Raw genomic sequence first — 15,876 nt, 5'->3', positions numbered from 1 at the left:
TGCACAGGTTATATAATCCCTCTTCAATTGTACTTTTGTTGTGTGTATGTGAATACAAATGGGGTAACAAAGCACTAATATTTTAGCATTGTGTTGTTCCTTATGCTAACACAATACACATATTATGCCCATACACATTCATGCTTCTAGTATGCTTACATACAATGTTATTGGTGCAGTGTAACATGTACATCCATATGATGTGTACACCAGGCTGATTTACATTTGGAATGTGATTAAATATACATGGTGTTGCACATTTAACACCAAATACACACTTTGCTGTGTTGTTTACGGTACTGAAGATGGCATGTCAATGTTTGCAATTTATATATTGTTCCTTTGCATTATAGGTATATCTCCAGTATGACTGATCATGGTATGTATATTTGCTGACATCTCTCATAAGATGTGCCTACCTCAATCTTCCTATAATTATTTGAAGTAAAAACCCAACATATTGGTTTTCACACAAATGTAACATACATGTACTTTCTGTATCATGTATATGCATTTAGCTACTCTTGAGCTTTCATGTGCATTGTATTAGAAAATGATTACTCACATTTCATCACATTTTATGTATGTTTCCTTATAAATTCCATTAATGTAATATAGATGTGTTTGGAGACAAGGGGATAACTGTACTTATTTGTTTACTTACGGGAGCTCATTCATCACGGATGAAATTGACTGATCATAACACTACATGCATGAATGCCTGTAATCACAACAATGCGTACTACATCTTATATTTAGCAATGTAGGTGTTTTTTAATTCTAGGAATTAATAGTCAACATTAATTTACATTTGTGACATGTGTATGTATAAGTCACACGTGTGTGGATGTGTCCTACATGTACCAAGTGTAAAACTGTTAACAGAAAACACAATTTTGTTGCAAATGTTACTGTCATTTAGCATTTCTAATTTACCAATATGACAATGTTGGTAATATTTTTGCAATATAAATCACGTCACTTCATCATTATCATGATGATAATTATCAAGTATTCTCACAATTGTAACGTCAATCACGTGCACAGTAGCATAGACACACTTTTTAAGACAACTGTTTGTGTCTGTATCAATTTGTGTAGGATCCATGTATAACACCGACAAATGATAACACCAGCTTTATTATGGTAGCTTATATCATCATATTGACTATACTATGTATTTTTAGAACGTTTAATAAACACAGTAAACTATAGTTAGTTAGGTTAATGAAATATACACAGAAACGTACTTCATTACATGATGTTGATGTCATATTCAGAACATCATGCATTGTAGGGGACCACAACATCTGGCCAATAACATTATTTGCTACAGTCCCAAACCATTTTATCAACATACCCATGTAACAAGAGATTTTTAACAAGAAATGGCTAGTTGGTTGTAAGTGTCCTTTACATTGGGAGAAGGAGTGGCTCAGTGAGTAAAGACACACACTGGCACTGAGAGTTTGAAGCAGGGGAGTCTGGTTCAATTCCCGGTGTTGGCTCTTTGTGACCTTGGGCAAGTCACTTTATCTCCCTGTGCCTCAGGCGGCAAAAAATAAATTGTAAGTTCCACGGGCCAGGGACCTCAGCCAGAAAAATGTGTCTGTAAAGCGCTGTGTACAACTAGCAGCGCTATACATGAACATGCTCATATTATAATTATTATTATTATTCTTATTATTATTGTTACATAGTTTCGACAGTCATACGTTCCATTACACAATAGAATTCACAAATGTGTTAGCAGAGTGGCAATGGTTGTTATATATAAAACACACCATGCCATAAAATGATAGTAGTCATTAAAGAACACTCATTAAAAAATCATGAGGCACTATTTTGCAACATCATTATGTTAATTAAGTGCTTATGCAATATAGGCATAAGGGTATCACATTTTTAATTGTTTGTTAATAAGCGCTGCAAGCAATATAAAATTAGTTCCATATGTAGTATAGTAGTCGGTGGCTCCTCCTCACAATCATCTCATATAAAGGTAGACTCTTCTGAAATCATACATTGATCCGATTGTATCTTCCCCGACATCTCTGAAATACAGCAAACACATGATGGTCAAATATGGCACCTTACTATATATGTATCCGTGACAACGCGTTACACAGCTCTATATGATTGTGTACATACACACGTCACTCACTTATATGTTAGAACTACAAGTGTACATCAGTATGTAATGTTTCTTTAAATTTGTAGCAGGCATAACTATGTATATGATGTGAACGTTGCCTGTATACTGAAAAATGTGCGCGCACATCTTAGTGTGCGCACGCACTTCACGCTTGGCTGCACTAACTGTTAGCGCATGCGCAAAACAAAGCGTACGTTGTGCGTTCAATACATCTTGAAAATACCATTAAACATAAAATCTTTATTTCAAATACAATGAATACGAAACTACATTCGTTCTAAACGAGTACATCTGTATTCTTTTTAAACAGACGTGTTTGGACAGAAAGGACGGCCGATAACACAATGCGCAAATGCAATACGTGTGACGTCATGTTAAACCAGCGTGAAACGCACGCTAACACTCCTCCCACTCAATTAACATTCGGCTAACGCCCAGTTGACGCCTACAAACACTGAGCCGCACACATGACACACTGCAGTTACCGTTACTATAACAAAACATGACAGCCAATAGGCTTTGAGGCGCGCACGTCGCTTGGGGGCGGGACTTACATCCGTAATCCTTTTTAAGGACGCCTTGGGCCATGACAAGGGTCCCACGTCATACGTGGTGGACCCGCTTTTAAATGTTGTAGATGTAGCATGATAACAAAACAGGTATGTGTTATAGATATGGTAAAATGTTGCTAATATGTTTAAAGGGATAGGAAAGTACGTATATTTATTCCGTCAGCAATGTGTACTACTCTTTCAGGTTCTACTATATTGTATTCGGAAACAATTTCTTTGTGATCGCTACATGTTATGCAGTCTGCAATGTTACGCTGTATCCACGCATTGAAAGAGAAAATGGTGGTTACAAAAAAAAAAAACATTTAAACGCAGAGTCAACTCATAACGGTTGTTATATTTACCATTCTTCTAGAATTAACTCTTCGTCTGGCTGCAACTGGTCGCTCCAGAAATGCAAGGCTTTTTCATCCACGCTTGACCCACCCGCTGAATCCAGTATGACACACATCTCCTCCATGAAGCGCTCATAGGAATCGCCACTGCTTTCTTCAAACAATTGGTCGGGAGGTAGGTTCATTTCTTCGGGTACCCATTCCAATGCATTTTCAGCTGAAAGGCTTGGTACATAATCATAGTAGTTTTGTTGTTGTACAATGTGGGTTTCAGGAATGGAGGGTGCAGATATTGCAGCAGGTATCGATTCACACGGAACAGTAGTAGCGGATCCATTGCTATTGGCATTAGGAATAAATATGCCTTTAACCACAATATATGTGCCCTCTTTCACGGTGAAATGTTTTTCTTTGGCAATCTTCCAGAAACCATAGTTGTCTTCTAGCTTATCCTGCACACGTTCAAAAAAGTCATTAGTTGATAAAGTGAATCTTATTGAGGAATTAAAATTGCGCTCATGCCGACGGTCTTGGTAATAAGGATATTTTGCTCTAATCAAATCATAGATTTGGCGTGTGCTTGCTTGGTGTCCGCTTGTTCTCAAAATAGCTTCTGACACCATGTATTTATAGCCTAAATTCGGATTCATATTTTTCACGAATTCTTCAGCCATTGCAAATTAGCGAAAAAGATGTGTGCAGGTATTTGTTCTTTGCTCATCAAAATGAAACTACTCAATGGCTAACAAATTGCTGTTTCCTTTTCAAGGTCAACAAAACTATAAACTGTAACTCCTTATTTCAAACGCCAATTGGATTTGTAGTTTTAATTGCTTGAAAATTTGTGGTTTGTGATAGCCGCATGTGGGACAAACATGTATCCTTTTTTTATCTCGTTTCTGAAAACATTCCTACACTTTTAATTCAGTAACATAGAGTTTTCTTGAAAAATAACAAAGAGCACTGTGTGAAAATAGTGCTTAGACAGCCATATCAGTAAATACACACACCTGCAAAATGAAAGGTTTTTTTCCCACATACATTTCTGTGTGTATTTGAAAGTCTGGTTAACTCCCTGTCTGCATGAGTTTAAATACGTGTGTCTCTATATATATATATATATAAATATCTCTCTCTCATAAATATATATATATAAAGTGTATATTGTACTATATGTATATTGTGTGTATGTGTGTGTATGTGTATATATATATATATATACCAGTATATATATTTTTTTTTTTTTTTTTTTTTTATATTGCAGGAGCACACACAACATATTGATGGCAGTAAGTAGGCCTTGTAGGAAACCTATTTAAATGGTGATAAACATGAGTGAATTAAGTAATAAACATTTGTTTGCGCACAATGTTAGAGGCTCACACTTAGTATAGTTCTCAAACATTAGGCCTGTATTATTAAAATACTGTGTTTTCACAAGGAAGCATGAAGTGTATGTTTTTTGTAAATACATCTATACCAGTTTAGATAGTACTATATATACATACACACACACACACACACACACACAGTGTGTGTGTGTGTGTGTGTGTGTGTGTGCATATATGCATACATACTACATATATATTAGTATAAATTCAGAGATGTTCTTGAAACAAGAACACATAAATGATTAAAGGACAACATTACAATGGCCAGCAAAGGTAAGTAATATTTAACACAAAATCCTGCTGTACACGTACAAGAAAGATGTTTGCAGTTAAATAGGTGCTTTTATAATTGCATGTGAATAATATGCACATGCAATGATTACATCAATTAACACACCCAAATGCAATGTTTTGCTGCAAAGTCAATGGCAGCTTCTCTAAACTTAGCAACTGGCTCCTGGTGGACCATTACTGAACAGACGATTAAAACATAAATATTTATAACACTATTCATTAATTAGGAGTGTTTACATTTCCAAAACTTCACGTGTACAAGAACATATTTGAAAGTTTGGAAACAACACAGTCTTCAGCATACATACAATATTAATTAGATAATCTGAAGTCAACAAAACAAGGCCAAAGACATATTTAGTGAATTATAAAATTTATTTTTTTTGTTCCTTTTGAGAGCGAGTAACAGGCCTGCTTGTTGTCTCTTGAATTTTCCTTTTTCGTTTGCCACCAACTTTAGCCACAACAGAGCCACTTTAAGTGGCCTCTGGCACTTCACGGGCAGGGCTTGTGGCCAGTAACTCACCTACAGGGCTTTTGGGCAGTGACTCACCTACAGGGCTTTTGGGCAGTGACTCACCTACAGGGCTTTTGGGCAGTGATTCACCTACAGGGCTTTTGGGCAGTGATTCACCTACAGGGCTTTTGGGCAGTGATTCACTTACAGGGCTTTTGAGCAGTGATTCACTTACAGGGCTTTTGGGCAGTGATTCACCTACAGGGCTTTTGGGCAGTGATTCACCTACAGGGCTTTTGGGCAGTGATTCACCTACAGGGCTTTTGGGCAGTGATTCACTTACAGGGCTTTTGGGCAGTGATTCACCTACAGGGCTTGTGGCCAGTGACTCACCGACAGGGCTTGTGCCCACTGACACATGTGAGCAAGTTGGTAGACACTGCACAAGTGATGGTTGGTCTGTTTCATGTGTGTCTTGTTTTGTTTTTGTCGCCTCCTTTGTAGGTGTCAGCTGCTGATTTTGTACAGATGGCAGCGGTAGGATGTCGACAGGAACCTGCACAGCAATGTCTGCTACTTGACCGGTAACATTCGGGCCTGGTGAATGAAGATCAGATGAATGTGGTGAAAACTGCCCAGCATGTAAGGATCCTGCCTGTGACGTGTTGATGTTGAATTGTGGTACATTAGTCATTCTCAAGTAATTAGCTTGTGTTTGCTGAACAACTAATGCTTCGAATGAGGTGTTGATTTTTTGCAACTGTTTAGGCACTTCAATGAAGACTCTGTGGAGATGTGCCAATTGTGAAACTGTTTCTTCCTGCAGTGCAATCATCCTTTCCAGCACTGTCATCAGGTCAGAATGGCGACGATTTTCTGCTTCCACAATTTTTCCCTCAGAAGCTACAATTGCATCGTATGTGGTATTTGCTGGACGATTTGGCGGTAAAACAGTTTCAATTGGAACCTCTTCATGGTCACTTGCTTGTATTTGTGTGTCTATGGCGGCGGCGGCGGCATCATCATCATCATCATCATCATCATCATAATCCTCTTCATCATGTTCTACAAATAAATGTACACATTATTAAATGGCATGTTAATCTCTGCTGTGTTACTATGTAATTCTACTGTGTCATAAGTAACAACTAACATGTTTCCATACGTTTTATAACCTCACATTAAAAACTACCTTGACTTAAGAATAATGTTTGGACTCAGTATGAAATATGAGTGAATGAAAACTTGCTGTAAACTCACAACTCCTACATGATAGTTAACATCACTAACACAATACAAGTTGCCTTACACTTCATTTTCACTGACACTAAGTAATCCTATTTAAAGAAGATGTGCAAAACAAATAATGAACATGACAACATAACATATAGAAGAGCACATATTATATGGCCACCAACTGATACACTCACCTTCTAGGTGTGTTGAGCTGGCTGACCCAGGTGAAGACACTTGTTCCGTCTCAGGTGACACATGTCCTTCAGGGGCAACTATATATAACAATAACATAAGTTTTACATTTACATGTGTAAATATTGAACAAACAGTTATTGTATGTTCTGTATTTATGAGTACGTAACAGCATCAGTTCCTTAACCCAAAATGTGTGTGTGAAAGTGAACATAAATAGTTGTAATAACAATGTACATGCCTGTGTACTTAGAACTTTTGAGTTCCCTAACATAAAACATACTATGTTTCTGCAGTAATGCGTGAGGATAAATAGATTAAATTTGTACATAAAAATCATATGTTGTGTAGTGATATCAGTATCATAATGTACATAACTATCATGAGATGACCATTCACAATGGTTATCATGAAGGTGGTCATATTGCAAAAAGTGTTGTTTTTGGTAGAGGATATGTGTGGTACATTAATATAAGATGTGGCACACCTGAATGTGGCTGTGACTCAACAAGACAACACATGCAGTGTGTGATAATGTGTCGTTGATAGTAGTAGTTCAACTATAGATATGAGTGAACTAATGTGTGACGTACGCTTTGATAAGTAATGAGTTAGTAGCTAAAGTTAAGCTTTCAAATGAGTGTGATTAACTTCAGTTGTGCTAGTCAGGTTGTAAGAACGGTATTCCCTTCCCCAAAAAGCCTAATCAGCCACACCTTTCAATTACTTGAAACAGGTGAAAATGGTGTGAACTATGTTGACCCTAAAATGAGGCTGTAATTAGTGTGTGTGCTGAACCCCACCCCCTCTGTTGAAGTGTATGCTGTGATGAGATATTAATTGCAGCTGCTTTAACACAATGGTAGATGAGCTAAATAGTCGTGTGCAGTTTTTAAGTTATGAAAACAATGACATAACATATGATACGTGTGCCTCATTTTGCTGTCTGTATATGACTTAAAGCAAAAATGGACCTTTTCATTAACAACTATAGATGTGTTAGTGCAAGTGATGTTTGTAGGCCGTTGCATGCAATATATTTGATGCATGCTTAAAATAGGCAGTAATGTCATGTTTGTCGGAGTAAAATAAATAAAATACACAATAATATTCTACATATTTCTGTTCTGTACCTGTAGCTAGTAATAATTTCTCATTAACATGTGTTACACATGTGTACTACCCTGTTGTTCCCCATCTTCGCCCACCATCAATTGCTTCCACTGCAGCAATGCATTTTGGGAATTCACATGTTAATGAGCACGCAATGGCACGTGCTATATTAGTTACTGCTTTTAGTAGGACTACAACATATATGTCTATTTTGAAATATATATATATACAGAATCAGACATATACATATATAGATGCAGGTATGCTTATATTGTGAAGACAGTATAAAAAGCAGTGTAAATATGCAAAATAACTGTAAGCAACGACACGCCTAGTACAGTAATATTTCTCACCTGGTGGAAATTGTGAGGGATAAATTCCAATATCCCTGTCACCAGGTAAGCCTTCCACGACGACGGGAAGTAATTTTGCCCGAAGCAGCTCCTCCAATGGACTTAATATGAGACGTTGTGGTGTCGGCCCACCTCCAGTGCCAGTAGCATGCACGCGTTGGTGTTGTATTTTATTTTTCAATTTGGACCTAATATCATCAAATCTCTTGTGACAATTCCGCTTGTCCCTCACATGATTCCCACACGCATTGACACCAATGACTATTGTGTCCCACATTTGTTTTCTGCTTGCTGAACTTGTCCGCCCTTGAAAAACATATAAAATATATGAGGTAAATTAATAATAATAGAAGCACCAGTTTCCTACACTGCTAGCTGTTCCAAGAGATAGCAAACATGCTGTTTTAGGTGTAATATGTGAAGCACATGAGCATTCACTACTAAACCTATACATGTAAGCAAGGTTGCATTCATATTGTATGCAGTTATTGCAAATTGACCGCCTGTGATTAGTTGTCCTTGTAAGGCATGATAAAAAGCTGTGTTTCCAGACTAATTAACATAGAAAGATATTCTGAACCCATATTTTCATATGAACAAAACTCAGATGACCTAGGATCACATGTATTTGAATAATAAATGTAAAGGTACACTTACCTAGTAAATGTCCATATATACTGTCATAGTGCTCCAGAATGCCAGTGACAAGAGCTGTATTTTCCTGGTCATTGAAGCGAGGATTACGTGGCTTCTCCACACGTTTCTTCCGAGCAGGTTTAGGGTCAGAGCTTGGCTGGTGCTGACTGGACTCTCCTTCTTCCAATGGAAGAGCCTCCAAAAGCTGGCCACCAGCAAGCACGCCACCACCAGACACCCCATCAGCAACTGCGCCACCAGCAGCACTCACAGCACCAGCACTCCCACTCCTAGCACCAGCACTCCCACTCCTAGCACCAGCACTCCCACTCCCAGCAACAGCACTCCCACTCCCAGCAACAGCACTCCCACTCCCAGCAACAGCACTCCCACTCCCAGCAACAGCACTCCCACTCCCAGCAACAGCACTCCCAGCAACAGCACTCCCACTCCCAGCTACACCACTCCCACTCCCAGCACCAGCACTCCCAGCAACACCACTCGGTGCACCAGCAACATCACTCCCCTGAACAGTACGTTCACTCCGACGCGTACTCGCACGAGTAGCACTCCCACTCCCACCAGCATCACTCTTCTCACGCTTTGCGGGCATACTTCCAGCACTCACAAAAAACAGACAATAAATGTACAGCCAATCACACGAAACACTTCCACATATAAAACAAGACAAAGATGTAAACAAAACAACAATGGACAAAGCTCACCCAATACACAACAAGTCTCTCAGTCAATATGCAAATGTTCAATCAGCCAGCTCTGTGCGTCTCTCTCTCTCTCACTCCCAACAACACAGAGAATGATTAGCAGTACACGTTGCCTTTAAATATGGCGCGCAATCCAATACATGCTTGTTTCGCCTGATTCAGCAAGATTTGTGATTGGGCAACCTATCAGCACCCCGCCACGCACGCCGATACACCTGTGTGTGATCGGCTAATCATCGTGAGAGTGGGCGGATTTGTTTTCGGGTTGATTTTGAATGTATTCGGCACTTACAGCATACGGAGAGGAAAAATCGCCAATAACATGACTAATCGGTAAGATTGCCGATTTCACATAATCGACGCTTACTGCATGAGGCCCTAAGTCCCCATAGCCCCAGCTATGCCCAGTGTGGAGTAGCTTCTACTCACGATAAGACAACGTCCTGATCCCCCTCCTTCCAGCTGCTTCCCTGACGCTGCCAGAAGCATCTCCCGTTTGGCCTCCGGTGGTGTAGCAGATCCTCTCAGACAGCAGCAGAACAAGATAAGGATCACATGAACATCCGCTCCCAAGTGGGAGCGGATGTTCATGTGATCCTTATCTTGTTCTGCTTTAAATACAAGAAGGCTCTTCCAGCAAATTTAGGGAGAACAATTTTGTAGGAAGTTAAGTGCAATTTTAAATCTACCCGTCTTCTTATGAAAACTGTGAGAGACAGCATCAATAGACTTTTGAGGCATACAAGGGCTCTTCCCTGAGGTCCATCGACTTATTGGATGACTACTAGTTATAACTTTATTTACAAAAAAAGAGGCGCTGCCAATATTTTTCATCTTAAAAAAAGTAGATTTTTTAAATGTATTTCAATGTTTAATGCTTGTTTTCTATTTTGCATATCTGGAACTGGGCCAAGACAATGTTCGGGGTTCCCCCCCATAGGCTGCACTATTCCTAGGTGGATCTCATACTCCCTGTGCCTTAAAGCCTCTGCGGATTCCTCTGGGCTGAACTCTCCCTCAACCCACCAGTGGTCTACTATGTCCCCCGCCTCTAGCAGAAACCTTGTGCGGTGCATTTAGGGGACATACTCCTGGAACCTAGGGTGCCACATGGAAGTGTCTTGACCGGAGCCACCTTATAATGGACTTGTAATGGACTCTCCAAAAATTGGTTAAGTGGTAAGCCAGTGGCAATCATACCTGTGGTAAATGCTCCATTTGCAAGTTTATGCAACCAGATAGAAATCAAGTGATCTGTAGGAGATCTAAAGAAGTATTCATTGTAAAAGATTTTATACAATGTACCTCTATGTATATAGTGTATGTACATGAATGTACCTGTGGTTTACAGTACGTTGGCAGAACTAAACGTTGCCTTAAAATACGCATTAAAGAACACATCAGAAATATCAGAAGTGGATATGAAAAACATAGTGTGTCACGGCACTTTCTATTGCATCAAAATAAAGACCCCTCTTATTTGACATTTAGAGTTATTCAACAAATACCCTGTGATAGGAGAAGGGGTGATAGAATTAAGAAACTCTCTACTCAAGAAACCTTTTGGATCTTTAAGTTAGATGTCCCCTAAGGGGTTAAATGAGGACATAGATGTCTGGGCCCTATACTGAGTAATCCTTAGGTGAATCTCCTTTCTCTCTGTTCAATTGCATTTTTTATATTTTTATTAATAGGTTTATATAATTTCCGATTTTGACGTTTTTTAGAAATGATTATGTATTGTTATTAACATTTCTTTCCCTTCTTTCTAGGCATACGTCTAGGTTTTTATTCTATTCCGTTTTTTATTCTATTCCCTTTGTTGTTTGAGTGCTATGTTCTAATAAAATGTATTCATGTTTAGTAATTAGCAAGGGCTGTCAGCTTGCATGGATTGCAGCCCATTTTAACCCGATTGGCAGTTACCTCCAGCGACCGTCCAATACGGAAGGCGGGGGGTGTATTTAATGCTGACGATAGCCATTGCTAAATTATTCCATGATGAAGTAGCAATTGCTACGAAACGCATAGGATAATGCTCTTCTATTGCTACGATTTTAGCCCCTTATGCTTGGTGATTTATGGCCTCATGCAGTAAGCGCCGATAAGCCGTTTTTCGCCATTTTTTCTGCAAAATTGCCTTCCCGATTCAGTAAGCGCCGATAAGTGGGAAAAATCGGCTATTTTGGTTGCAGATAAAAACTTATCGGCAGCTGGGTGGCGATAAGCCACTTTTCGGCACTTATCGACACTTTTTGAAATCGGCTGTATTCTAGTAGCCCCGATCAGCTTTTCGCTGCTGATCGGCACTGCAGAATTGAGAATTTAGCGCCAATCCAGCCCGCCAACTAAAGTTGGCAAGTTGGTGGAGGAGAAGCATCGGCAAGGTCGACACTTAGAAAAAATCAGCCCTTTTTCCTGTCTGTGATTGATGCCGGGGGTCTCCGGAGCTGATACCCGCACCGAAGCCCCCTGGCATGCATCCGAGGCAGGAAAAATGCATGTAAAGCCCACTTCATTAACTTAGCGGATAACCGCTAAGGCAATGAAGGGCTTAACCCACCCTGCCAGCTTTATTGTGGGTAGCAGGGTGGGTGAAGAGGGTATTTGGCCCTTGTTGTTTGTTTAGGGCTTGCGGGGGGGTTGCGGGTGCACTTAACCCCTTCACGACCATTGCAGATAATACCGCTACGGTCATGAAGGGGTTAAGGCCTCCCGCTACCCACCCACCTGTGTGTGTGTGTATGAGTGCCTGCGTGTGTGTGTGTGTGTGTGTATGAGTGCCTGTGTGTGTGTTGCTTTTGATTACCTTCCATCATCAGCTCCAGCCCAAGCCCGTGGAGGGAGGGGGGGAGAGTAGTGGGTCCCTCCGCTCAAGCCACGCCCCCCCTCCCGCTCAAGCCTCCCACTCGCACCCACATCCTGCTCCGGCTCCCGCTCCCTACAGACCGCATATCGCGGTCTGTGTCTGTCAGCGCCCCTCCTGTCTGCAGTGCGGGCGCGCTGACTGAGGGAGCGGGGCCTTAGCCTTACGAGTGCTCACTACGGGTCCGCGGTGCCCCCACGGATGTGGGACCACCATTTCATCCCCGCAGACTACGGGTCCGCGGTGCCCCCACAGATGTGAGGCCACCGCTTCATCCCCGCAGGTGTCACCCATGAAACTACCAGCCTGATACCCGTGAGATACCCGAGGAGACCGCAGGTGGTCTCCAGAGGTCTCACATAGAACTAAGGAACAAACCCTGAATGTAAAAGAAATAAACCTGGCCTATACATTCAATACATACATCCCACCCCCCAACACATACAGTACAATAATGTGCAAAATAAATATTATCCAGATACGGATAATAGATTATTTGCCCATTATTAAACACATTAACTATCATATTAAAATAAATAAAGTACTACTGACCTCATCAATAAGAAGCCCCCGTCGCCAGCAACATCCTTGTCTTTCGTTGTCCACAAAATACATAGCCAATACATAGCCAATACATTGCAATTACATTCAGATATCAATTAAACCTTGCGAGGAGCTTGCGTGTACTGATTGATCTGTGTGGTTGATTGAAGTGCTGGTTGGTTAAAGTGTGTGCAGTTAGAACCAGAAGGAAAGGGAAGTACTAGGTATACTAGCAGGGGTGGCTGTTTTTGGGGAGTGTGCAGTGGGTTAATCTTTTTTTAAAGTGTGCTGTAATTTAAAGCCTGTAACTTTTTTTTCCCATTCTCCTGCCTGAGGCAGAGTGGGTGTGGTTGGTTAATTGGCTGGCCTAACACACCTGCAGTGGGTGGGTTTAGTTAATTGATAACCTAACATACCTGGTGGGTGTCCCTATTTAAACAGAGGCTTCTAACGAATCCTGAGCTTGCGTGTACTGATTGATCTGTGTAGTTGATTAAAGTGTGTGCAGTTAGAACCAGACGGAAAGGGAAGTACTGGGTATGCTAGCAGGGGTGGCTGTTTTTGGGGAGTGTGCAGTGGGCTAATCTATTTTTAAAGTGTGCTGTAATTTGAAGCCTGTAACTTTTTTTTCCCTTTCTCCTGCCTGAGGCAGAGTCGGTGTGGTTGGTTAATTGGCTGGCCTAACACACCTGCAGTGGGTGGGGTTAGTTAATTGATAACCTAACACACCTGGTGGGTGTCCCTATTTAAACAGAGGCTTCTAACGAATCCTGAGCTTGCGTGTACTGATTGATCTGTGTGGTTGATTGAAGTGCTGGTTGGTTAAAGTGCTGGTTGGTTAAAGTGTGTGCAGTTAGAACCAGAAGCAGTTTAAACAAGGAAGCAGTTAAACAAGGTATAGTTTATTGAAGTACAGTTTACTGTTATTACTTCTAAACTTCATAGTTGCTAGAATGAGCAGATTTGAAAATGCCACTCAATGCACATCTTGCCACATGTATGTGCACTTGGAGCAGCTGTTCAAAGGAGCATACCGCTGTGAGAAGTGTGAGCAGGTGGTCTCTTTAGAATCAGAGATTGCTGATCTGAAGAGGCAACTTGCAATATTGAGGGACATTGGCAATCTTGAAAGGGAATTAGAGCTCACTGAGCAGGCCCTTGCTTTGACTAGTGGTGCAGATGGTGGCACTTTTAGTGTAGAGCAGGTAGGTAGCTTAGTTGCTGTTAGTGAGGAGCAGGTAGGTAGCTGGGTGACAGTTAGAAGGGGAAGCAGGGGCAATAGGGAGAGGCTGAGCTGACACATCGTTTCTGAGCTGACACATCCCAATAGATTTGCCATGTTGAGTGAAGATATTGGGAATGTTGGGGCAGAAATGGCAAGGCTGGGGGAGACTAATTCCTCTAGCAGCCAGGGGAATAGTTCCTCCAGCACAGTGGGGACTCAGGATGCTCAGATGCAAAGAAATATTGTGGTGGTAGGGGACTCCATTATTAGGAAGGTAGATAGGGCAATCTGTTGCCAGGACCGCATGAATCGAACAGTTTGTTGTCTCCCGGGTGCTCGGGATCGGCACATTGCGGATCGGGTAGACAGATTGTTGGGGGGGGGGCTGGGATTGACCCGGCGGTCTTGGTACATGTTGGCACCAATGACAAAGTTAGAGAAAGATGGAGGGTCCTAAAAAAGGATTACAGGGATCTAGGCCAAAAGCGTAAGGCAAGGACCTCCAAGGTTGTATTTTCTGAAATACTACCAGTGCCATGCGCTACCGCAGGGAGACAGTCAGAGATCAGGGAGGTTAATGCATGGCTAAGAAAGTGGTGTAGGAAGGAGGGGTTTGGGTTTTTAGAGCACTGGGACTCCTTTTCTGAGAGGTGCCATCTATATTCTAGGGACGGATTGCACCTCAATAAAGAGGGATCTTCTGTGCTAGGGGGGAGAATGCTAAAAAGGTTGGAGGAGATTTTAAACTAGGATGGAGGGGGGAGGGGAATGAAACAGATAATGAACTAAATGGAATAGATGAGGATACAAGTTGGTATGGAGGTAGAATGGGGGCAAGTGCAAGTTTGACAAGCAGTGAGATACCCATAGTAAATAGAGATAATACTAGAAAACTTCTAAAGACTAAACCAAGTAGGAGCAGAAAGGAAGGAGCAGATAAGATAATAGTACAGGCTGAAAAAAAACTTAAATGCATGCTTGCTAATGCAAGAAGCCTGACAGATAAAATGGGGAAGCTTGAATTAATAGCTACAAGGGAGCAGTATGATATCATAGGCATTACTGAAACATGGTGGGATGAAACTCATGACTGGACAGTTAATTTAAAGGGGTATTCTCTTTTTCGGAATGATCGAACAAATAGAAGGGGAGGTGGAGTATGTCTATATGTTAAACCAGATCTAAAACCTATTATAAGGGATGATGTCTATGAAGGGAATGATGAAAATGTAGAGACCTTGTGGATAGAAATTAGCAGTGGAGGTAAAAGTATAAAGAAAATGTTTGTGGGTATATGCTACAAACCACCAAATATCTGTGAGATTGAGGAAGCTAAAATACATTTGCAAATGGAGAAGGCATCAAAACTGGGTCATGTTTGCATAATGGGGGTTTTTAATTATCCAGACATAGACTGGGGCAATGAGATTAGCGTTACAACAAAAGGAAACAGGTTTTTGGGGGTGCTTAAAGATAATTATATGACCCAAATTATTGAGGAACCAACCAGGAGAGGGGCAGTTCTGGATTTGATCATATCAAACAATGTAGAAGTAATAACAAATATTCAAGTCCTGGAACATTTGGGTAACAGTGATCATAACATGGTCTCATTTGAAATAAATTATCAAAAAACAGATCACTTGGGCTCAACAAAGACTTTAAACTTTAGAAAGGCAGATTTTAATAAACTGAGGTCTAATCTAGTAGTAATACAATGGGATGATGTTTTTGCAGGGAAAAATGTAGAAGATAAATGGGCAGTCTTTAAAACATTGTTAGA

General features: G+C 40.8%; 1 protein-coding gene across 1 annotated transcript in view; it reads right to left on the bottom strand.

Annotated features, from left to right (window-relative positions):
* The window catches only part of LOC142490717 (uncharacterized), a 51,049-nt gene that overhangs the window by 14,386 nt on the left and 20,787 nt on the right, over positions 1-15,876 (bottom strand). Inside the window, exons 3-4 of the mRNA XM_075593133.1 lie at positions 6,635-6,712; positions 5,698-6,269 (exon numbers count right to left, since the gene is read on the bottom strand). Coding sequence (XP_075449248.1) covers positions 5,698-6,269; positions 6,635-6,712 — 650 coding nt within the window. The remainder of the gene's footprint in view (positions 1-5,697; positions 6,270-6,634; positions 6,713-15,876) is intronic.

This window comes from Ascaphus truei, chromosome 3 (genome assembly GCF_040206685.1).
Source record: "Ascaphus truei isolate aAscTru1 chromosome 3, aAscTru1.hap1, whole genome shotgun sequence".
NCBI classification, from domain to species: Eukaryota; Metazoa; Chordata; class Amphibia; order Anura; family Ascaphidae; genus Ascaphus; species Ascaphus truei.
This window is presented reverse-complemented; position numbering and strand designations above follow the sequence as displayed.